General features: G+C 43.5%; 1 protein-coding gene across 2 annotated transcripts in view; it reads left to right on the top strand.

The window, feature by feature from the left end:
• The window catches only part of LOC137629626 (armadillo-like helical domain-containing protein 3), a 64,966-nt gene that overhangs the window by 14,081 nt on the left and 24,824 nt on the right, over positions 1-26,061 (top strand). For both annotated transcript variants that reach the window (XM_068361134.1, XM_068361133.1), the window contains exons 6-7: positions 16,528-16,683; positions 19,092-19,240. In XM_068361134.1, the coding sequence (XP_068217235.1) occupies positions 16,528-16,683; positions 19,092-19,240 (305 nt within the window). The remainder of the gene's footprint in view (positions 1-16,527; positions 16,684-19,091; positions 19,241-26,061) is intronic.

Here is a 26,061-nt window from a genome sequence, read left to right as displayed (position 1 = left end):
TTTGCCCAGTTAGAGCTCTTAGGTACTATTTAAGAAGGTCAAAGCCATTACGAGGACAATCAGAAGCTTTATGGTGTGCTATCAAGAAGCCTTCCCTACCGATGTCTAAGAACGCAGTTTCTTACTACATCAGGCTTCTGATTAAAGAAGCACATTCTCATCTGAAGGAAGAAGACCTTGCTTTGCTGAAGGTAAGGACACATGAAGTGAGAGCTGTGGCTACTTCAGTGGCCTTCAAACAGAACCGTTCTCTGCAGAGTGTTATGGATGCAACCTATTGGAGAAGCAAGTCAGTGTTCGCATCATTCTATCTCAAAGATGTCCAGTCTCTTTACGAGAACTGCTACACCCTGGGACCATTCGTAGCAGCGAGTGCAGTAGTAGGTGAGGGCTCAGCCACTACATTCCCATAATCCCATAACCTTTTTAACCTTTCTCTTGAATACTTTTTATTGTTGTTCTTTGGGTTGTACGGTCGGCTAAGAAGCCTTCCGCATCCTGGTTGATTTGGCGGGTGGTCAAATTCTTTCTTGAGAAGCGCCTAGGTTAGAGGTTGTGATGAGGTCCTTTAGTATGGGTTGCAGCCCTTTATACTTCAGCACCTAGGAGTCGTTCAGCATCCTAAGAGGACCGCTAGGCTCAGTAAGGAAGACGTACTTAAAAAAGGCAGAGTAATGGTTCAAGTCGACTTCCTTACCAGGTACTTATTTATTTTATGTTTGTTATTTTGAATAACTGATAAAATGAAATATGGGATACTTAGCTTCTTTGTTAACATGTATGCTGGTCTCCACCCACCAGGGTGTGAATCAGCTACATGATCATCGGGTAAGATTAATATTGAAAAATGTTATTTTCATTAGTAAAATAAATTTTTGAATATACTTACCCGATGATCATGAATTAAAGAACCCGCCCTTCCTCCCCATAGAGAACCAGTGGACCGAGGAGAAAATTGAGTTCTTGTTGACAAGAAGTACTTGAGTACCTACTCACAGATGGCGCTGTTGTGTACACCCCCACCTGGATAGCGATCGCTGGCGTATCCCGACCGTAGATTTCTGTCGGGCAACGGAGTTGACAGCTACATGATCATCGGGTAAGTATATTCAAAAATTTATTTTACTAATGAAAATAACATTTTTCTTCATTTCAAAACTTGAACTCGTTTTGGATAGATTTAATTATGGTGACGAAGAGAGTATGGACTCTCTTTCACTTTTAAATGGCCGACCCTTCCCTTAGACGGAAGTGTGTTTAGGTTTTTGGTAATTTTGCTTAACACGTTATAGATCTATTTATTTTATGTCTCTCCGCCTTTATAGGCCTCTTCGATTAACTTTCCAATAGGCCTCTTCGATTAACTTTCCATTTATTATAAACTTATAAAAATAAATTTTTATGTTTGTTTATATGCGACCTTTCCTAATAGTAGGCGGTCCTAACTTGGAACCGAAGTTAATTAACATTGAGCCCGTTATATCGTATTTAACCTTTAAAGAATTTAATACTTTTTTAATTTTAATGTTTTATGAAAGAATTTCTTTGATAGTCTCGTACTGTTTTCAAAGATGAACTAACGTTTAGTTTTTTAGTCTACGCAGTTGTTGACGTTCAGAACGTTCAACATGCGCTCTATCGTTACGATAGAGAGAGAGTGTATCACGGTTTCACTTTGCAGTAAGAGTAAACCGATTCTAGCGTTTCGTTCATTCTTTCTTAGCTTAAATGGTTTAAATTCTAAATTAAAGGAACTTTTTATTTGGAAAACCTTTCAGTTTTTTCCTTTAGCAAATAACATGTTTTAACGATATATAATTGGGCTCTTCTCTCAGGTGCGAAATCAGGAGAGAAGAGAGAGAGAGATAGATACGGAGGGAGAGAGAGGAGAATAAACGTTTCGTTCAAGCGGGTAACGTTGTTCTCGTTTTTTACTCTCCTCCCTAGTCGCTGTAGGGGAAGAAAGTAAAACGTTTCTAGGGTTTTATTCTTGTTCCCAGGCTTTGTGCGGTGAGAGATTGTAAACGTAGTTTATTTGATCTAGTGTTTAGTCTCTTTTCCAGCCACTGAATTCTTTATCTTTATTTATGTTTTTCTGTTGCATTGTAAGACTGTTTTCGCAATTACTACCTTTTAATGAAGGATAGGATTGCGTGTTTCAGGTAGAAATCAGTTAAAGTTTCGATTTCAGTGAAATAAGTGCAAAACAGAAAATCAAAAGTGATAAAGTGATATGCGCAAAGTGTTACAGTGTTGCGTCCGAGGGTTCGTCTGTTCGTGCCAGTCGTTCACCTAGTCCGGGACCTCTTACAAGCTCCCAAGCCCAGGGGAGAAGTAATGTCGAACGACTTATGGGTTCCACAGGCCTTGATCAACGAACAGACGTTTTTCCCTCCGTGGTTTCGGGCGTATCTACCCAAGATCGCCCCACCCACACAAAGACGAGAGAGCCCATTTATTCCTCGTCTGCGGAAGAGGTTTCTCGTAAGAAACCATGGACCACATCTTGCAGCTTTTTAAGTGCAAGTCGGTCCCTTCCGCGCAAGTCCAACGGCCTAGGTGTAGCCACTGGGTCAGTTCGGACTCGCTGCAGTCATCCGACGACTGCACACCTCCCAAGAGAGGCAAGGTGGTACCGCAACAGGCAGTAACTCCGTCTGTTGCCGCACCAGCTGTTTTAGACCCTCAGTCACAACGGACAGTAGCTCCGTCTGTTGCCGTTTTTGTAGACCCTAAGTGGTCTTTACTGCAGTCTATGCAGACTCAGTTAGCTGCGGTTATGCAGGAGTTTCGTGCGGAGAAGGTTGACACTGCTCCCGTTAGCCTACAACCTGCCACGGTTGTGCGCCCAGCTCACGCTGAGGCTGCCTGCTCCCACACTCCGGCTGCGGAGAGCTCCACCTCCGATGCGCAATCGACCCTGCCAGACGCATGTTAACGTTAGCCGACGTGCGGCACCCTCCGTTAACATGCGTGAGCTACCGCATCAGCAGTGGGAAGGTGGAGTCAAGCTGCCGTGTTTTGACGCGATGCGTTAGTTTCCGCAACCCACAGCAGTCCCCACCACGCACCACCACTCCGCTTTGGTTGTTGCCTGCTCCCACACTCCGACTGCGGAGAAGGTTGACGATGCACCCGTTTGCCTACAACCTGCCACGGTTGTGCGCCCAGCAGACGCTGCGGCTGCCTGCTCCCACACTCTTGTTGTGAGAGCTCCTCCACCCATGCGCAGTCGACCCTGCCAGACGCATGCTGACTCCCTCAGACACACGGAGCACTCCGTTGCCGTGCGTGAGCTACCACAAGCTGCCGTGTTTTGACACGGTGTGTCAGCCTCCGCAACCCACTGTGGTTACCGCCACTCGCCCGCAGCAGACTAGTCAGTCAGGAGTTGAGGCTTCCCCACACAGCTTTGGTTGTTGCCAGCTCACAGACTGTCAAGCAGTTACTTGACGTTGCCTTCTGGTCTGCTACTAATGCACCAGTGCTGTATGTCCTCACGCACCTGTTGTGGTTGACAGTTCAGTTTTTGACAGTTCTCAGACTGTCAAGCAGTTACATAACGTTGCCTTCTGTTCTGCTGCTTATGCACCAGTGAGACCCTCACTGAGATAACCTAGCTTTTCTCAGACATGGTTCCTGTAGATGAGAAAGTGCTGTTCTCCCTCCTACTGATATTCCTTTGAGGACTCTGTCATTTGGAGAGGAGCCTTAAGCTGCTTAGCCTCCTATGGACTTTAATTAAAGCATAACAAGGCTTCCAGGGATGGTAAATGGTTCCGCTTCAGTCGCTAACCCCGTCTGTTGCCACACCTGCTCCCATAGACCCTAATGGGCTTTGTTGCAAGACAGGCAGTCCAAGCTTGTGTCCTTGATAGAGGATTTTTTACGGAGAAGAACCTTCTGGCCAACAACCTTCCTACCGGTTGGTTGTGCGCCCTGTTGACGCTGAGGTATCCTACTCGCGTCCGCCAGCTGAGGTGGTTCCTCCACCGATGCGACCCAGTGTGGGTTGCCAGTCGCACGTTGACGTTAAGCGACTCATGGAGGTGGTTGTGGACGTTCAGTGTGTCACTAGGAAGACGTTCAACAACCAGCAGAGGTGACTTGTTGTGACGCAGTGCGTCAACCTCAGCAACCCGATAGGGGGTTGACTGCACAACCCAGACAGTCTAGACAGTTTCGGGTTGACGCTGTACTTCCTCGCGTCCCCATGGTTGACAGTTCACAGACTGTGCAGCAGTACCATGATATTGTGTCCGGCTCCGTCACGCATCCACCAGTGCGGCCGGATTCAGCGAGTCAGACGTTGCCCACTCTGTTGCCGTTTCCTCATCAGTTTCGGATGAGGAACCCTCTGATGAGGACATTGCTGAACAAGACGATCAACCCCCAGCCATGCTATCCATCCAGAAGATGCTGAAGAAGGAACGCTGCCCTGTCAGGCTGTGGATGAGTCTGGTTAGGACACTGTCATCCGTGGTTCAATTTGTGTCACTTGGAAGACTACACCTCCGTCCTCTTCTGTATCATCTAGCTTTTCACTGGAAAAGGACAAGACGCTAGAAGCGGTCTCGATCCCGGTTTCCGGAAAGATAAAGTCTGGTCTGACTTGGTGAAAGGACTTTATCAACCTTTGAAAAGGTCTTCCCCTGACTGTTCAGACTCCCAACCACGTTCTCTTCTCGGACGCATCGGACGTAGGCTGGGGTGCGACATTAGGCGGTAGGGAATGCTCGGGATTATGGAACTCGAGTCAAAGGACATGCATTTCAACTGCAAGAAGCTACTGGCAGTACGTCTGACCTGGAAAAGCTTCAGGTCTCTCCTTCAAGGCAAAGTGGTGGAGGTGAACACGGACAACACCCTGCTTTGACGTACATCTCCAAGCAAGGAGGGACCTACTCTCTGACATGGTACGAGTTCGCAAGAGACCTCCTCACCTGTTCAACAGGTCTAGACTTTTCACTAGTAACGAGGTTCATCCAAGGCAACTTGAATGTCATAGCAGATTGTCTCAGTCGGAAGGGACAAATAATTCCAACAGATTGGACCCTCCACAAGGATGTATGCAAGAGACTTTGGGCCACCTGGGGCCAGCCAACCATAGATCTCTTCGCAACCTCGATGACCAAGAAGCTCCCAATACTTTGCTCTCCTATCCCGGACCCAGCAGTAGTTCATATAGATGCCTTTCTACTAGATTGGTCACATCTAGATCTATATGCATTCCCTCCGTTCTAGATTGTCAACAAGGTACTGCAGAAGTTCGCCTCTCACGAAGGGACAAAGTTGACGCTAGTTGCTTCCCTCTGGCCCGCGAGAGAATAACTCACCGAGGTACTTCGATGGCTAGTAGACGTTCCCAGAACACTTCCCCTAAGGGTGGACCTACTACGTCTGCCACGCGTAAAGAAGGTACTCCAAGGCCTCCACGCTCTTCGTCTGACTTCCTTCAGACTATCGAAAGACTCTCGAGAACTAGAGGTTTTTCGAAGGAGGCAACCAGGGCGATTGCTAGAGCAAGGAGAACATCCACCCTTAGAGTCTACCAATCGAAGTGGGAAATCTTCCGAAACTGGTGCAAGTCAGTATCCGTATCCTCGACCAGTACCTCTGTAACTCAAATAGCTGACTTCCTCTTATATCTGAGGAAAGAACGATCTCTTTCAGCTCCCACTATCAAGGGTTACAGAAGCATGTTGGCATCAGTCTTCCGTCACAGAGGCTTAGATCTTTCCAACAATAAAGATCTACAGGACCTCCTTAAGTCTTTTGAGACCACGAAGGAGCGTCGTTTGGTTACACCTGGTTGGAATTTAGACGTGGTTCTAAGATTCCTTATGTCAGACAGGTTCGAACCGCTTCAATCAGCCTCCCTGTAAGATCTCACCTTTAAGACTCTTTTCCTGATATGCTTAACCACAGCTAAAAGAGTCAGTGAGATTCATGCCTTCAGCAAGAACATCGGATTCTCATCCGAAACGGCTACATGTTCTACAACTTGGTTTTCTAGCCAAACACGAGCTGCCTTCTCGGCCTTGACCAATATCGTTCGATATTCCAAACTTATCGTATGGTTGGAAATGAACTAGAAAGAGTATTATGTCCTGTAAGAGCTCTTAAGTTCTATTTTAAAAACCTTTACGAGGCCCGTCTGAAGCTTTATGGTGTTCAGTTAAGAATCCATCTTTGCCTATGTCAGAGAATTCTTTATCCTATTTTATCAGACTGTTAATACGAGAAGCTCATTCCCTTCTGAATGAGGAAGACCAAGCTTGGCTGAAGGTAAGGACACACGAAGTTAGAGCTGTCGCAACTTCCGTGGCCTTTAAACAAAATAGATCTCTGCAAAGTATATTCCACGCAACCTATTGGAAAAGCAAATCAGTGTTCGCGTCTTTTATCTTAAGAATGTCCAGTCTCTTTACGAGAACTGCTACACTCTGGGACCATTCGTAGCAACGAGTGCAGTAGTGGTGGGGGCTCCACCACTACAATTCCCTAATTCCAGAACCTTTTTAATCTTTCTCTTGAAATATTTTTGGGTTGTCCGGAAGGCTAAGAAGCCTTTCGCATCCTACTTGATTTGGCGGGTGGTCAAAGTCATTTCTTGAGAAGCGCCTAGATTAGGGGTTTTGATGAGGACCTTTAGTATGGGTTGCAACCCTTCATACTTCAGCTCCTAGGAGTCGCTCAGCATCCTATGAGGATCGCGAGGCTCAGTAAGGAAGACGTACTTAAAAAGGCAGAGTAATTGTTCAAGTCGTCTTCCTTACCAGGTACTTATTTATTTTATGCTTGTTATTTTGAATAACTGCTAAAATGAAATACGGAATACTTAGCTCATAATAATGTCAACATGTAATGCTGGTCTCTACCCACCCCCCTGGGTGTGAATCAGCTATATGATCATCGGGTAAGTTTAATATTGAAAAATGTTATTTTCCTTAGTAAAATAAATTTTTGAATATACTTACCCGATGATCATAAATTAAAGGACCCACCCTTCCTCCCCAATAGAGACCCAGTGGACAGAGGAGAAAATTGGTTCTATGTTGACATCGAGTACTTAAGTACCTACTTGACAGATGGCGCTGTTGATGTACACCCCCACCTGTATAGCGATCGCTGGCGTATTCCTCCCGTAGGTTTTTTCTGTCGGGCAGCAGAGCTGACAGCTATATGATCATCGGGTAAGTATATTCAAAAATTTATTTTACTAAGGAAAATAACATTTTTCAATATTAAACTTAGCCGGTGATCATATAGCTGTCAGCTCTGCTGCCCGACAGAAAAACCTAAGGACAAAATACGCCAGCGATCGCTATACAGGTGGGGGTGTACATCAACTGCGCCATCTGTCGAGCAGGTACTCAAGTACTCCATGTCAACACAGAACCAATTTTCTCTCTGTCGTGCCACTGGCAAGACCTACTAAATACGCTGTTACTAACTGGATTTGTTTTCACAACTATTTGGTGAAGTACACTATTCCAGTTTTGAGCTTTCGCTATGCAGGGGTTTTATCTTCATCTCAAAACTTGAACTCGTTTTGGATAGATTTAATTATGGTGACAAAGAGAGTATGGACTCTCTTTCACTTTTAAATGGCCGACCCTTCCCTTAGACGGAAGTGTGTTTAGGTTTTTAGTAATTTTGCTTAACACGTTATAGATCTATATATATTTTATATCTCTCCGCCTTTCTTAGGCCTCTTCGATTAACTTTCCATTTATTATAAACATATAAAAATAAATTTTTATGTTTTGTTTATATGCGACCTTTCCTGATAGTAGGCGGTCCTAACTTGGAACCGAAGTTAATCAACGTTGAGCCCGTTATATCGTATTTAGCCTTTAAAGAATTTAAAACTTTTTAAATTTAATGTTTTATGAAAGAATTTCTTTGATAGTCTCGTACTGTTTTCAAAGATGAACTAACGTTTAGTTTTTTAGACTACGCAGTTGTTGACGTTCAGGACGTTCAACATGCGCTCTATCGTTACGATAGAGAGAGAGTGTATCACGGTTTCACTTTGCAGTAAGAGTAAATCGATTCTGACGTTTCGTTCATTCTTTCTTAGCTTAAATGGTTTAAATTCTAAATTAAAGGAACTTTTTATTTGGAAAACCTTTCAGTTTTTTTCCTTTAGCCAAATAACATGTTTTGACGATATATAATTGGGCTCTTCTCTCAGGTGCGAAATCAAGAGAGAAAGAGAGAGAGAGATAGAGACGGAGGGAGAGAGAGGAGAAAAAACGTTCCGTTCAAGCGGGTAATGTTGTTCTCGTGTTACTCTCCTCCCTAGTCGCTGTACGGGGAAGAAGGTAAAACGTTTCTAGGGTTTTATTCTTGTCCCCAGGCTATGTGCGGTGAGAGATTGTAAACGTAGTTTATTTGAACTAGTGTTTAGTCTCTTTCCCAGCCACTGAATTCTTTATCTTTATATATGTTTTCTGTTTTTGCTAGTATTAATGAGCTGCATTATACGACTGTTTTCGCAATTACTACCTTTTAATGAAGGGTAGAATTGCGTGTTTCAGGTAGAAATCAGTAAAAGTTTCGATTTCAGTGAAATAAGTGCAAAACAGAAAATCGAAGTGATAAAGTGATATGCGCAAAGTGTTACAGTGTTGCGTCCGAGGGTTCGTCTGTTCGTGCCTGTCGTTCACCTAGTCCGGGACCTCTTGCAAGCTCCCAAGCCCAGGGGAGAAGTAATGTCGAACGACTTATGGGTTCGTCAGGCCTTGATCAACGAACAGACGTTTCCCTCCGTGGTTTCGGGCGTATCTACCCAAGATCGCCCCACCCACACAAAGACGAGAGAGCCCATTTACTTCTCGTCTGCGGAAGAGGTTTCTCGTAAGAAACCATGGACCAAGGTCTCGCAGCTTATTAAGCGCAAGTCGGTCCCTTCCGCGCAAGTCCAACGGCCCAGTTGTAGCCACTGGGTCAGTTCGGATTCGCTGCAGTCTTCCAACGACTGCTCACCTCCTAAGAGAGGCAAAGCGGTACCGCAACAGGCAGTAACACCGTCTGTTGCCGCACCTGCTGCTGTAGACCCTAAGTGGTCTTTGCTACAGTCTATGCAGACACAGTTAGCATCTTTTATGCAGGAGTATCGTGCGGAGAAGGTTGACGCTGCACCCGTTAGCCTACAACCAACCACGGTTGTGCGTACAGCTGACGCTGAGGCTACCTGCTCCCGCACTCCGCTTGTGAGAGTTCCACCACCCATACGCAGTGTACCCTGCCAGCTGCACGTTGACGTTCACAGACGCACGGAACCCTCCGTTGACGTTCGCGAGTTACAACAACAACCTAAGTTGTTTTGTTTTGACGCGGTGTGTCAACCTCCGCATTCTAGAGTTGTTTTGACTGCTCAGTATAGACAGTCAAAGCAGTCTCGAGTGAACACTGTATGTCCTCACGCACCTGTTGTGGTTGACAGTTCAGTTGTTGACAGTTCACAGACTGTCAAGCAGTTACATGACGTTGCCTTCTGGTCTGCTACTAATGCACCAGTGCTGTATGTCCTCACGCACCTGTTGTGGTTGACAGTTCAGTTTTTGATAGTTCACAGACTGTCAAGCAGTTACATAACGTTGCCTTCTGGTCTGCTGCTAATGCACCAGTGAGACCCTCACTGAGTTAACCTAGCTTTTCTCGGACAAGGTTCCTGTAGATGAGAAAGTGCTGTTCTCCCTCCTACTGATATTCCTTTGAGGACTCTGTCATTTGGAGAGGAGCCTTAAGCTGCTTAGCCTCCTATGGACTTTAATTAAATCATGATGATTTTTTAAGGAGCTTCGTCCGGATCTTGTAACTGCTGCTCCTCGTTCGCCTAACATCAGAACTTACACTAGGCCTAGCTACTTCGAAGCCGTTGTTGTTAAGCTAGTGCTCTCTCGCTCTCCTAGAGAGCGTTACGTTGGCTAGACGACTGGTTTTTGCACCAGGAGGAGTTTTAGGGATACAGCCTTTGATTTCCCTTCTTTTAAACTGGCTTATAGAGCGAGAGTCTGATAGGACACGAGAGAAGTTCTCGGCTTGGGAGTTCATGCCTCTGCCCAGATAGACTTCTCAATTCTGGTAGACTCGCCCTGGCGCCTAGCCAGGAGACGCTCCAAGTTGTTTACAGGTCAACTTCTCAACTTTTGTCGAGCCTTTGAAGTTTTGCTGTACTATTATGTCACACATAACAAGGCTTCCAGGGATGGTAAATGGTTCCGCCTCAGTCGCTAACCCCGTCTGTTGCCACACCTGCTCCCGTAGACCCTAAATGGGCTTTGCTGCAAGACATGCAGTCCAAGCTTGCGTCCTTGATAGAGGACTTTAATGCGGAGAAGGTTGCTACCGAACCTTCTGGCCAACAACCTTCCAACCGGTTGGTTGTGCGCCCTGTTGACGCTGAGGTATCCTACTCGCGTCTGCCAGTTGAGGTGGTTCCTCCACCGATGCGACCCAGTGTGGGTTGCCAGTCGCACGTTGACGTTAAGCGACGCTCGGAGGTGGTTGTTGACGTTCAGTGTGTCACTAGGAAGACGTTCAACAACCAGCAGAGGTGACTTGTTGTGACGCAGTGCGTCAACCTCAGCAACCCGGTAGGGTGTTGACTGCACAACCCAGACAGTCTAGACAGTTTCGGGTTGACGCTGTACTTCCTCGCGCACCCATGGTTGTTGACAGTTCACAGACTGTGCAGCAGTGCCATGATATTGCGTCCGGCTCCGTCACGCATCCACCAGTGCGACCGGATTCAGCGAGTCAGACGTTGCCCACTCCGTTGCCGTTTCCTCATCAGTTTCGGATGAGGAACCCTCTGATGAGGACGTTGCTGAACAAGACGATCAACCCCCAGCCCTGCTATCCATCCAGAAGATGCTGAAGAAGGAACGCTGCCCAGTCAGGCTGTGGATGAATCTGGTAGGGACACTGTCATCCGTGGATCAATTTGTGTCACTAGGAAGACTACACCTCCGTCCTCTTCTATACCATCTAGCTTTTCACTGGAAAAAGGACAAGACGCTAGAAGCGGTCTCGATCCCGGTTTCCGGAAAGATAAAGTCTGGTCTGACTTGGTGAAAGGACTATATCAACCTTAGAGAGGGTCTTCCCCTGACTGTTCAGACTCCCAACCACGTTCTCTTCTCGGACGCATCGGACGTAGGCTGGGGTGCGACATTAGACGGTAGGGAATGCTCGGGATTATGGAACTCGAGTCAAAGGACAATGCATTTCAACTGCAAGGAGCTACTGGCAGTACGTCTGACCTGGAAAAGCTTCAGGTCTCTCCTTCAAGGCAAAGTGGTGGAGGTGAACTCGGACAACACCACGGCTTTGGCGTACATCTCCAAGCAAGGAGGGACCTACTCTCTGACATGGTACGAGATCGCAAGGGACCTCCTCACCTGGTCAAAAGGTCTAGACATTTCACTAGTAACGAGGTTTATCCAAGGCAACTTGAATGTCATGGCAGATTGTCTCAGTCGGAAGGGACAAATAATTCCAACAGAATGGACCCTCCACAAGGATGTATGCAAGAGACTTTGGGCCACCTGGGGCCAGCCAACCATAGATCTCTTCGCAACCTCGATGACCAAGAGGCTCCCAATATTTTGCTCACCAATCCCGGACCCAGCAGCAGTTCATATAGATGCCTTTCTACTAGATTGGTCACATCTAGATCTATATGCATTCCCTCCGTTCAAGATTGTCAACAAGGTACTGCAGAAGTTCGCCTCTCACGAAGGGACAAGGTTGACGCTAGTTGCTTCCCTCTGGCCCGCGAGAGAATGGCTCACCGAGGTACTTCGATGGCTAGTAGACGTTCCCAGAACACTTCCCCTAAGGGTGGACCTTCTACGTCAGCCACGCGTAAAGAAGGTACACCAAGGCCTCCACGCTCTTCGTCTGACTGCCTTCAGACTATCGAAAGACTCTCGAGAGCTAGAGGCTTTTCGAAGGAGGCAACCAGAGCGATTGCTAGAGCAAGGAGAACATCCACCCTTAGAGTCTACCAATCGAAGTGGGAAATCTTCCGAAACTGGTGCAAGTCAGTATCCGTATCCTCGACCAGTACCTCTGTAACTCAAATAGCTGACTTTCTCTTATATCTGAGGAAAGAACGATCTCTTTCAGCTCCCACTATCAAGGGTTACAGAAGCATGTTGGCATCAGTCTTCCGTCACAGAGGCTTAGATCTTTCCAACAATAAAGATCTACAGGACCTCCTTAAGTCTTTTGAGACCACGAAGGAGCGTCGTTTGGTTACACCTGGTTGGAATTTAGACGTGGTACTAAGATTCCTTATGTCAGACAGGTTCGAACCGCTACAATCAGCCTCCCTGAAAGATCTCACCTTTAAGACTCTTTTCCTGATATGCTTAGCCACAGCTAAAAGAGTCAGTGAGATTCATACCTTCAGCAAGAACATCGGATTCTCATCCGAAACGGCTACATGTTCTACAACTTGGTTTTCTAGCCAAACACGAGCTGCCTTCTCGGCCTTGACCAATATCGTTCGATATTCCAAACTTATCGTATGGTTGGAAATGAACTAGAAAGAGTCTTATGTCCTGTAAGAGCTCTTAAGTTCTATTTAAAAACCTTTACGAGGCCCGTCTGAAGCTTTATGGTGTTCAGTTAAGAATCCATCTTTGCCTATGTCAAAGAATGCTTTATCCTATTTTATCAGACTGTTAATACGAGAAGCTCATTCCCATCTGAATGAGGAAGACCAAGCTTTGCTGAAGGTAAGGACACACGAAGTTAGAGCTGTCGCAACTTCCGTGGCCTTTAAACAAATTAGATCTCTGCAAAGTATATTTGACGCAACCTATTGGAAAAGCAAATCAGTGTTCGCGTCTTTTTATCTTAAGAATGTCCAGTCTCTTTACGAGAACTGCTACACTCTGGGACCATTCGTAGCAACGAGTGCAGTAGTGGGTGAGGGCTCAACCACTACAATTCCCTAATTCCATAACCTTTTTTAATCTTTCTCTTGAAATGTTTTATTATTGTTTTTGGGTTGTCCGGAATGCTAAGAAGCCTTTCGCATCCTACTTGATTTGGCGGGTGGTCAAAGTCATTTCTTGAGAAGCGCCTAGATTAGAGGTTTTGATGAGGTCCTTTAGTATGGGTTGCAACCCTTCATACTTCAGCTCCTAGGAGTCGCTCAGCATCCTATGAGGATCGCGAGGCTCAGTAAGGAAGACGTACTTAAAAAGGCAGAGTAATTGTTCAAGTCGACTTCCTTACCAGGTACTTATTTATTTTATGTTTGTTATTTTGAATAACTGCTAAAATGAAATACAAAATACTTAGCTCATAATAATGTCAACATGTAATGCTGGTCTCTACCCACCCCCCTGGGTGTGAATCAGCTATATGATCACCGGCTAAGTTTAATATTGAAAAATGTTATTTTCATTAGTAAAATAAATTTTTGAATATACTTACCCGGTGATCATATATTAAAGGACCCTCCCTTCCTCCCCAATAGAGACCCAGTGGGCCGAGGAGAAAATTGGTTCTGTGTTGACATGGAGTACTTGAGTACCTGCTCGACAGATGGCGCAGTTGATGTACACCCCCACCTGTATAGCGATCGCTGGCGTATTTTGTCCTTAGGTTTTTCTGTCGGGCAGCAGAGCTGACAGCTATATGATCACCGGGTAAGTATATTCAAAAATTTATTTTACTAATGAAAATAACATTTTTCCAGCCTATACAAATCTGAGTCTTTTAAATTGAGTATCCAATCTCAGCCACCTCTCTCACTCCTAGGACTATGGACAAGTTGCTATTCTGTGACAGGCAGGTGGGTGTGGCTTCCCCCTCGCACCACCTGTCATTAGCGAGTATCTTTATCATGATTCAATGGTTGTTCTGATGTCCCTGAAGACATATCCTTATTTCAAAGAACTCAGGTTTCTGTAGCTAGGAAAACTAAAAATTACTTTAGAAATTATGGTAATAAGCTACCAACTCCTGACATCACACAGAGATTCTATGAGTGGCAAGCTAGTTCTCATATATTATGGTCTTATATCCTATTGTTTAGTGTTCTTTGCATAGTCAAAATATCTGGGCATCCTTTTGAAACTATTTAAGTGTGACCTTCAAGGGTCTATCTGTACAAGATCCATATATTTCAGAAATTAAAACCTTGTTAAGATTTTAGAAGCCATGAGTGAAGTTCATGGAAAAGATTTTTGAATCCTGGAATGAAAATGCTAGACAATATTCTAGAATTCAGAATCAAAGTGACATTAATAGCGCATCTCTTACTGAATCAAGATCTACCAGTATATTCAAAATTGCTTCCTTACTGATAAACCTACATAGGAAGCTACCTAACTGAGAAGCTCTTACATCGATTTCAATTCAGTAGTTTCCACTGCACAGTATAATTCTATCTTTACATGACTAGGCACTTCAGTGAAGGTAATTCCCAGTTATTCTTGAATGTGATGTGGATTAGGAAACAGAGAAATAAAATGTATCATTGATTGAGGCTAGTCACCTTCTAGGCGTATGATAACTTAATGGTGGATGTCTGCCAAATCTAAGGTTAGTATCTAAAAGATCCAATTGATCTTACTCTTTAGTTTTTTAACATTACCCAGATGTTTTAGCTTTTTTACTGATGGGTTTGATGAGATGCTCAATAACATTAGCAAACTGTTAAGTTTGTAAGTGATTATATCCTGTGGTAGCAGTAAGACAGGTCATACCAATATTTTGAGAGGATGTTTGGCATCCAGACCTAACATACCGTTCCAGTGGCAGTACTGGGTCTCCTTACAGGTGTGGGATTACAGGTGTGGGAAGGTGGACACTTCTTTCCAAGAGAATATAAATTACAAACCCTGTGTTAATTTTAGTTCTTGATTCCCTCAAGAGTAATGAGATCTGTCAGCATAAATAGTTGTTTGTCGGAGCAGTCTTTATTTAAAAACAAAGTTAATTATTCATACAAACCCATGGCATTTATATAAATTTCTTCTTAAGCTGATAGTCTCACTTTTAAAGCCAAAGAATACACTTAGATTAAACTGGATTGACCGCTGAAACCAATGTATCACTGCATTTAGCAATAATAAGGGCGTACCATGCTACTGTACTGGAGCTATTGGAAAATATTTTTGGGGCACTTTGTGGAAACACAATAAGAAACTCAGGTACTGTACAGTATTTAGTTTGTTTGAAAATACAAATCATTTTTAAAAGAAAATATTTATGATTTAAAGTTGTTTAATGAGATCACTGGGCCTGAAAGATAACTGCCAAGAAAAGTCAGCTTTCTACTCACATCACATTGCAACCGTATGTGGTTGGACATACTGTATGGGAATGGTTGTCAAAAATAGATTAAAAACCAATTATTTTACTTGCAGCGGAATAATGTTGTGTAAGGACGTAGCTATAGTAAGTCAAAAGTAAGGAAATTAATGAGTTGTCTTTATACTTGTATGATTCATAAGACCAAATGGAGCAAACATGTTGCCCAAACCAAGACTACTGAAGCTCTGAAAACAATTTTATAAGTGAGCACTATCTTACAGTCCTCCCATCATGCCCTCCATGTGTCCTGGGTTTTATTAAAACAAATACTTATGTACCATACTCAGTGAGTTTTGGTATTGAAGGGGCTGATATGTTTTCACATTTTATCTCTAAACTAAAGTGTAGTGAACTTCACTTGGTTACTGGTTCTATTACTCCATATTATTAAGCTGTATTTTTTAAAGATATCTAACAAGCATCTGGTGTTTTTATGTGGCTATTTAGCAGAAGTTAAGCCAATTGTAATAATACCCTACCCTACGTTATTAGTTGGTTCCAAAAGACTTGGCATAAGTCGATCTTCAACAATGGTCGGATTATCGCCCTACAAAGGGACTTATACTTTTCCTATACACATATTGAACACAAAAAGTTACGTACAACTTGTGATAATTTTATAAAAACTAGATTCACTACTTACACTAATAGGGTTCCACGGAAGTACAGTATTGTATAGAACAGCACTTCTTCGTTATTGTACTATGTAGAGACTGACATAGGGTCTGGTAGAACTGCGTACAATAACGATGAACTACTGTACTGTAGAGAACTACATTTCTGTACAGTTCAGTTCTTCTTCATCACTGGACGATGCAGGGATCAACATAAGTTTTGGTAAAATGGCAAAGCAGGTATTTTATTTTTCTATTTAATATTTATGGATAAACAACTTAATTTCAGAACCGACAAACTGTATGTCGAAAAAACATAGAGGTATTATTGTACTCAATTTGCCATTTTTATCCTAGTTATACATTGTACAGCATATGGTTTGTTAGTGAACTCAAAATTTATTTTTTTAAATAAATTTGATATTTTCACATAAACTTATTACACTACTTTTAGTATCCATTAGCTGACAAATTAAATAGAATTTAAAGGCAATTATTTTCTTATGAAATATTGTAATGCAATTTTTGTTTAGATAAATTTTAACGTAAGGTCTTATTTCAGCTTCTAAGTCATTCAAGCACCCGAAATCAACATGGTCCCGAAGCTGTATTATACCTTATGTTAATGGTAAACTACAGGAAACATGAGATGACCAACCCATATACTGTTAACTTATCTCTATTGGATGATGAACTCATTTTAAATGGTTATGGACAGGTAAGAGTTTTTTTAGAAATTCATTTGATTATTGTATGGTTCATTGTTCTTAACAATTGTGGAAATGGGACAATTTTTATGACCTAGAATAGTGCAAATTTCTTATTAATCAATCAACTATTGAAAAACTTTTTTTTTCCGTCACTAAATACAAACCAACGGTATTTATGGGGATATTGCTTTCGGCAAAGCTGAAAGAAGAGCCATTAGAATTTTAATGAGGGCTACGCACCTGCCCGGTAGTTAGCGGGGAGTTGGGGGTAGTAGCTACCCCTCTCACTCACCCACTTGGGTTGAGAATCCACTACATATTGTTGACTTGCTGTTATGTATTAATCTTTATTTTCTTTTCAATGTGTGTGCTCTCTCTTTTTGGCCGTCTTCATACAGACCTGCCCAGGACCTTAAGGTTGCTCCTGCGGGACCTTTATGTCGTCCGTTGTCACGGACCCGCATCAGATATGTCCTGCTTGCAGAGGGGGCCATTGTGACAAGGACAACACCTGCCCTGAATGCCGGGAGTGGTTTACTTCCCTTGGGAGAAGTTTGGGCACCGGCAGAAGAAAAAGGCTAAAAAGGGATTTTTTTTGCCTTCGGAGTTTTCCTCGAAGTTAAAGAAAACCAAGGCTTCTTCGTCCACCCCCTGACCTCTCCCCAAAAATCTTTAATTAAGCATATCTATTATTTTGAATTTTATTAAAAAATTGTTTATACCAGTTTTCTATTTATTACAAAGGAACTATTTTTAACTCTTAAGATTTCTTTATCTACAATGGTTTACAAGTTATTCAAGAAAAACAATTTTGTCTGCCTTTTTCCATGATAGCCGCCGCAGCACACCCTGTATCGATGAGGACCTTTAGTATGTTTATCAGAGTGGCCTAAAGAAACCACAGACCAATTTTCATGTTCCTGCAAGTTTGTTAGGCTGATTGAAATTTTTTATGCCTAAAATTCCTTGACTATTTATGTGAATGCTCTCACTTGTAAGTGGAAGCACACAAAAAGATAAGAATATGGTGAACTGAATTTTGTGCTGGTGAGGATATAATTATTTGAAGTCCCTTGTCAGGAGGTGACTGTAAGTAGGCCCCCTACCCCCTGGGGAGTGTTATTTTCAATCCCCTGATCAGGAAGATGACAAATTCGGAGCGTAGTTTTCTCTGCCTATGGAGAGCTACCCGATTTGGACAGACTGTCGCCCATATCTGTGTGCCTGATAGCGAAAATTATTTGGCTGACAACCACACCTAATGCCAATAGTGTTAGCTGGATGATGATACCCTTGTAGTGCAGTGTCAGTTAGTGTTACCAGTGTTTGCCTTTTAACAAAATCCCATTTGGTGATATGTGATGTGGCTAAAGCTCTTGTATTTTCCTCCTTTAGAGGTTGTAGTAATTATTCACATGTCCTCTGTGACAGCAAGAAAGAATGGGGAAATAGGAAGCTCATTATTCTTCTTCTTCTTCTTCTTTTTCTTCTTCTTCTTTCTCTCTTTTTTTTTTTTTTAGAGGAGTGACAAGTGACAGTACTTACCTGGGAATTGGTACCTTTAGGGCCAGTCAAGCAGGATGTATGCAGTGTCACTGTTGCCACTGTAGCCCCCAGACTGAACACCACTGCTAAACACCACCGAGAGTACTTATAAAAAAACACTATTAGTTATCACAAGCAAAATTAAAAAAAAGATCTAACTGTCAAGAGAGCAGCACAACCTGTTGTGGCCGAAGATAAAAGTGGCTATTCTGTAAAAAGCAGGTGGGCAGGGCTTCCTCCTTATAGCACTTGTCATTACCAGCTAACTTGATAACAATTCAATGGCCGTTCCAGGATCGCTGAAGACATCCTTACTCTTAATGACAGAGAGCCCTTTCCAAAATGCACAATCACCTGCTGAAGTTAGTAATTTACAAGGGCTATAATACTAAATACCTCAATATAGCTATATAGAGGATGACTCTTTCTGGTCAAACTGAACACTGGCTATTTTAAGATAAACTGTTACGAGGAGGAAGGGACAAAGGAATATGGGGCACCATTAAGGCATTAAATGAAGTAAGGGATCTGACCAGGTCAAGTGGGATAGGTTGTGAGGTAATTTTAAGATAAACTGTTACGAGGAGGAAGGGACAAAGGAATATGGGGCACCATTAAGGCATTAAATGAAGTAAGGGATCTGACCAGGTCAAGTGGGATAGGTTGTGAGGTAATTAAAGGAAGTATCTGCAATGCATTCTTAATAAAAAAGTACATAATATATAAATAGTTTATGTTCAAGTTTTATTTCTTTATAATGTATATCAATAAAGATCTTGATTGAATTCTAGAATTGTGATTTCTTATAAATGTTATAAATATTAATGTATAGTCCACTGAATCTGCTTATGTAATTTCCATTTCCCAACAGGTTATTACGGCATCTTTAGCGGATTTTAATCATAAATACTCAGCTCATTTCATGGAACCTCAAGGCTCTGGATGGTTTGCCTCTCTTACGTCCATGGTTGGCTCAATGTTTGTGTCGGAAGAAATGGCGACTCGAAATGAACACATAAAGTACGATATAATTAAAGTACTTGATATTAATACATTTGACAATTTTTTTTTTCTTAAATTATACTGTACCGTTTTCAGATGTAAGCCAAGAGATAACACCATTCTCAGTGGTAAGTATCCCTGCCAATTAGTTGAGGCCTTTACTCTCCATGTTATCAGCTGTCTTTCTTTACTGGAAGAGTTTGGTTGCCGATGTTAATGCTCACTTCACCTTTGGATCACCTTTCCATTACATTATATACGGATACCTTATTTATTAGGCCAGTGTGTTTTTTCAGTTTGATTTAAATACTATCTGGGTATAGAGCAGTCTTTTGAAAATCTGATCTTTTGCATATTATGCTAGAAAAGGAAGACTTTACGGCATATCATTGAACTATTCCCTTGTTAGAAAGAAACAATTTGACTGATGTACTCCTCAGAACACAGCTGGTAAGGATATTGTATGTTATTGCATCTCAGTGTGTCTTGGTAAATTTAGAAGCTGGGTCACTCAACACCAAGCATGGAATCTATTACTCTATTCCTGAACCTTTGAATCGGAAAAGCAGGAAGTTGCAGTTCACTACTTCCACAACTTTGAAACACATGTTTTAAATATTTAACTTAGCCGGTGAATATATAATAGCTGCAACTCTGTTGCTCGACAGACACATACAATAAAAACTCGCCAGCGATCGCTATACAGGTTGCGGGTGTGCCCACCAGCGCCAACTGTCGGCCAGATACCACTCTCGATGTAAACAAAGACTCAATTTCTTCTCTGTCGACAAGACGTACTTTTACTCGCTGTAGAACCTGGAGTTTTTCCCATCATATTTGGTGAAGTACTTTAATTTGGTTTGAGCTTTCGCAGTGCAGGTGCTTTATCTTCATCTTAAATCTTGAACTAGTTTTTGGATAGATTTAATTTTTTGATGACAAAGAGAGTATGGTCTTTCTTTGACTTTTAAATGGCCGACCCTTCCCTTAGACGGAAGTGTGTTTAGGCTTTTAGCAATTATCTTATCACGTTATTTTATATCTCACCGCCTTTATTAGGCCTCTTCGATTAACTTTCCATTTATAATAAACATAAAAATAAATTTTAATGATTTGTTTATATGCGACCTTCCTGAGAGTAGGCGGTCCTAACTTGGAAACTGAAGTTAAACAACGTTGAGCCCTTTCAATCGTAAATAGCTTTTAAAGAGCTAATGATTTAAAACTTTTTAAATGAATATTTTTTAATAGATATTTTATGAAAGATTTTCTTTGAATAGTCTTCGTACTGTTTCAAAGATGAACTAACGTTTAGTTTATTTATGCTATGCAGTTTGCGCTCTATCATTACGATAGAGAGAGAGAGTATCACGGTTTCACTTTGCAGAAAGAGTAAATCGATTCTGACGTTTTGTTCATTCTTCTTTCAAAGCTTAAATGTTTTAAATTATATTTTAAAGGAACTTTTTAATTGAAAAACCTTTCAGTTTTTTTCCTTTGGTCAAATAACATGTTTTTTTGACGAAACGTAAGTGGGCTCTTCTCTTAGGTGCGTAATCAAGAGAGATAGAGACGGAGGGAGAGAGAGGGGAGAAAACGTTCCGTTCAAGCGGGTAATGTTGTTCTCGAGTTACTCTCGTCCCTAGTCTCTGTACGGGGAGAAAGGATAAAACGTTTTTAGTTTTTTATTCTCGTCCCCAGGCAATGTACGGTGAGAGATTGAAAACGTAGTTTTGAATGAACTAGTGTTTAGTCTCTTCCCCATCCACTGAATTTTTTATCTTAAAATATGTATACTGTTTTTTCCTGGTATTAATGTGCTTGCATTATACGACTGATTTCGCTATTACTACCTTTTGATGAGGTTAGAATTGCGTGCTTCAGGTAGAAATCAGTAAAAGTTTCGATTTCAGTGAAATAAGTGCTAAACAGAAAATCGTAGTGATAAAGTGATATTGCGCAAAGTGTTATCAGTGTTGCGACCGAGGGTTCGTCTGTTCGTGCCTGTCATTCGCCTAGTCCGGGACCTCTTGCAAGCTCCCAAGCCCAGGGGAGAAGTAATGTCGTACGACTTATGGGTTCGAGAGGCCTTGATCAGCGAACAGACGTTCCCTCTATGGTATCGGGTGTATCTTACCAAGATCACCCCTACCATAAGGCGAGAGAGACGTTTTTCTCCTCGTCATCCGAAGGCTTTTCGCATAAGAAACCTGAAACAAGGTTTCGAGGCCCTTAAGCGAAAGTCAGTCCTTTCAGGACAGGTCCAGCGTCCTGGTTGTAGCCATTAGGACAGCTCTGACCCTATGCAGTCATCGGAAGACTGCTCGCCGCCTAACAAAAGCGTAACACAGACTCCGAGAGTCTTTTTGTTGGCAAGGTTTTGCGGTCACAGACGTTACCCTCGTCTCTTACCGCAACCTTTTCCGTTGATCCTAAATGGGTTGTACGGCAAGACATGCAGAATAAGCTTGCCTCCCTTATGGAAGACTATTCTGCCGATTAGTCCGTTGAGCCTAGCCGTTTATCTCATCAAGATCCTGGCTTTCAGCCAACCTAACGTTCCTTTGTGCGTCCTGTTGACGTTGGCGTAGCTAAGTCACGTCAGTCAGGTTGTTTAGAACCACACTCGATGCGGTCTGGTGTGGATTTTCAGCCACATTTGGACGTTAGGCCACTTGCTGATGCTCCTGTTGACGTTCAGGACGTTCGCTAACAATCGGAGTTGACTTGTTTTGACGCTGTGCGTCAACCTCCGCATTCTAGAGATGTTTTGACTGCTCAGTCTAGGCGGTCAAAGCAGTCCCGAGTGGACGCTGTGCGTCCTCACGCACCTGTTGTTGTTGACAGTTCACAGACTGTCAAGCAGTTACATGACGTTGCGTCCTGGTCTCTCGCACCTGTTGTTGTTGACAGTTCACAGACTGTCAAGCAGTTACATGACGTTGCGTCCTGGTCCGCTACTAATGCACCAGTGCGTGTGGACTCTGCTTGTAAAGCATTGCCACCACGGTAGGTCTCTCCCTTGCTTGAGACTCCGCTATTATCGGACAAGGTTCCTTTAGATGAGGAAGTTGCTGTTCCCCCTCCTACTGATATTCCCTTGAGGACTCTGTCAGACGGAGAGGAGCCTAAAGCTGCTTAGCCCTCTATGGACTTTAAATAAATCATGCTGATTTTTAAGGATCTTTGTCCGGATCTTTTTGTAACTGCTGCTCCTCGTTCGCCTAAACGTCAGAGTTTACACTAGGCCTAGCTACTTCGAAGCCGTTGTTTTATAAGCTAGTGCTCTCTCGCTCTCCTAGAGAGCTTTACGTTTGCTAGGCGACTGGTTTATCACCAGGAGGAGTTTGGGGGATACAGCCTTTGCTTTCCCTTCTTTTAAACTGGCTTATAGAGCGAGAGTCTGATATGACACGAGAGAAGTTCTCGGCTTGGGAGTTCCTGCCTCTGCCCAGATAGACTTCTCATATCTCGTAGACTCTCCCTGGCGCCTGGCCAGGAGACGCTCCTAGATTTTACAGGTCAACTTCACAGCTGTTTTCGAGCCTTTGAAGTTTTGCTGTACAATTATGTCATGCATAAACAAGGCTTTCAGGGATGGCTCCAATGATCTGACAGCCACGTTCTCTGCAGGGACAAGTCCCTCAGGGATGGCTCCATGATTTGGCAGCCATGTTCACTGCAGGAGTACGAAAGAGGCAAGTGCGCTCAATGTATTCTTTGTCAAGACAAACTTCACGATGAAGTCTACCAGGCTGTCTTGACAGCATTTATGGAAGGCGACTGGATGGTCTCTCTCGACCTTCAGGAGGCATACTTCCACATTCCTATACACCCGGATTCCCAACCGTTTCTGAGGTTTGTTTACAGGAATGTGGGGTACCAGTTTCGAGCTATCGGAGATCAGAGCCTCCCTGTACTTGGACGACTGGCTTCTCAGAGCCTCTTCCAGTCATCGCTGTCTGAAGGATCTCAATTGGACTCTAGATCTGACCAAGGAATTGGGACTCCTAGTCAATTTGGAAAAGTCACAGCTGGTCCCATCCCAAACTATTCTGTATTTAGGGATGGAGATTCACAGTCAAGTTTTTCGGGCTTTTCCGTCGGCCCCCAGAATAGATCAAGCCCTGCTCTCCATCCAGAAGATGCTGAAGAAAGAACGCTGCTCAGTCAGGCTGTGGATGAGTCTGGTAGGGACGCTGTCATCCCTGGAGCAATTTGTCTCGCTAGGAAGGCTACACCTCCGTCCTCTTCAATTCCATCTGGCTTTTCACTGGAAAAAGGACAAGACGCTAGAGGCGGTCTCGATCCCAATTTCCGAAAAGATAAAGTCTTGTCTGACTTGGTGGAAGGACAATATCAGCCTACGAGAGGGTCTTCCCCTGGCAGTTCAGATACCCAACCACGTTCTCTTCTCGGACGCATCGGACTTGGGCTGGGGCGCGACGCTGGACGGTCGGGAATGCTCAGGTCTGTGGAACTCGAGTCAGAGGAGCATGCATATCAACAGCAAGGAGCTTTTGGCGGTTCATCTGGCCTTGATAAGCTTCGAGAATCTCCTTCGAGGCAAGGTGGTGGAGGTAAACTCGGACAACACCACGGCCTTGGCGTACATTTCCAAACAGGGAGGTACCCACTCACTGACTTTGTACGAGATCGCAAGGGACCTGCTCATCTGGTCAAAAGATCGAGGCATCTCCCTAGTAACGAGGTTCATCCAGGGCGACTTGAACGTCCTAGCAGATTGTCTCAGTCGGAAAGGTCAACTAATTCCAACCGAATGGACCCTCCACAAGGATGTGTGCAAGAGACTTTGGACGACTTGGGGTCAACCCACCATAGATCTCTTCGCAACCTCGCTGACCAAGAGGCTTCCAATCTATTGCTCTCCAGTCCCGGACCCAGCAGCAATACATATAGATGCCTTCCTCCTAGATTGGTCACATCTAGATCTTTACGCATTCCCACCATTCAAGATTGTCAACAAGGTACTGCAGAAATTTGCCTCTCACGAAGGGACAAGGTTGACGTTAGTTGCTCCCCTCTGGCCCGCGAGAGAATGGTTCACCGAGGTACTTCGATGGCTAGTAGACGTTCCCAGAAGTCTTCCTCTAAGAGTAGACCTTCTACGTCAACCACACGTAAAGAAGGTACACCAAAGCCTCCACGCTCTTCGTCTGACTGCCTTCAGACTATCGAAAGACTCTCGAGAGCTAGAGGCTTTTCGAAGGAGGCAGCCAGTGCGATTGCTAGAGCAAGGAGAGCGTCTACCATTACAGTCTACCAATCGAAGTGGGAAGTCTTCCGAGACTGGTGCAAGTCAGTTCCCGTATCCTCGACCAGTACCTCTGTAGCTCAAATAGCTGATTTTCTCTTATACCTGAGAAAAGTACGATCCCTTTCAGCTCCTACTATCAAGGGCTACAGAAGCATGTTGGCCTCGGTCTTCCGGCATAGAGGCTTAGATCTTTCCAACAATAAAGATCTGCAAGACCTCCTTAAGTCTTTCGAGACCTCTAAGGAGCGTCGTTTGGCTACTCCTGGGTGGAATTTAGACGTGGTCCTAAGATTCCTCATGTCAGACAGGTTTGAGCCTTTACAGTCAGCCTCCCTGAAAGATCTCACTCTTAAGACTCTTTTCCTGGTATGCTTAGCCTCGGCTAAAAGAGTCAGTGAGCTTCATGCCTTCAGCAAGAACATCGGGTTTTCGTCAGAAAAAGCTACTTGTTCTCTGCAACTTGGTTTCCTAGCCAAAAATGAGCTACCTTCTCGTCCTTGGCCTAAATCTTTCGATATTCCTAGCTTATCGGAGATCGTAGTCAATGAACTAGAAAGAGTCTTATGCCCTGTTGGAGCTCTTAAGTTCTACTTAGCTCGTACTAAACCTTTACGAGGCCAATCTGAAACGTTATGGTGTTCGGTTAAGAAACCATCCTTGCCTATGTCAAAGAATGCTTTGTCATATTTTATCAGATTGTTAATACGAGAAGCTCATTCACACTTGAGTGAGGAAGACCGATCTTTGCTTAAGGTTAAGACGCACGAGGTTAGAGCTGTAGCAACTTCCGTGGCCTTTAAGCAAAATAGATCTCTGCAAAGTATCATGGACGCAACCTATTGGAGAAGCAAGTCAGTGTTCGCGTCATTTTACTTGAAAGATGTCCAGTCTCTTTACGAGAACTGCTACACACTGGGACCATTCGTAGCAGCGAGTGCAGTAGTGGGTGAGGGCTCAACCACTACAATTCCCTAATTCCATACCCTTTTAATCTGTCTTTTGAAATGTTTTAATGTTGTTTTTATGGGTTGTCCGGTAGGCTAAGAAGCCTTTCGCATCCTGGTTGATTTGGCGGGTGGTCAAAGTCATTTCTTGAGAGCGCCCAGATTAGGGGTTTGATGAGGTCCTGTTGTATGGGTTGCAGCCCTTGATACTTCAGCTCCTGGAGGTCTGTCAGCATCCTAAGAGGATCGCTGGGCTCCGTAAGGAAGACGTACTTACAAGGCAGAGTAATCGTCTAAGTCGACTTCCTTACCAGGTACCTATTTATTTTGGTTTTGTTATATTGATAACTGCCAAAATGAAATAAAAAACTCTTAGCTTATACGATGTAAACATATTTAACTCTGGTCTCTACCCACCTCCTTGGGTGTGAATCAGCTATTATATATTCACCGGCTAAGTTAAATATTTAAAAATGATATTTTAATTATAAAATAAATTTTTGAATATACTTACCCGGTGAATATATAAATTAAACGACCCTCCCTTCCTCCCCAATAGAGACGCAGTGGGATGAGAAGAAATTGAGTCTTTGTTTACATCGAGAGTGGTATCTGGC

Source organism: Palaemon carinicauda, chromosome 37 (assembly GCF_036898095.1).
Source record: "Palaemon carinicauda isolate YSFRI2023 chromosome 37, ASM3689809v2, whole genome shotgun sequence".
NCBI lineage: Eukaryota > Metazoa > Arthropoda > Malacostraca > Decapoda > Palaemonidae > Palaemon > Palaemon carinicauda.
The sequence above is the reverse complement of the archived record's forward strand: the minus strand, read 5'-3'. Positions and strand labels throughout refer to the sequence as shown.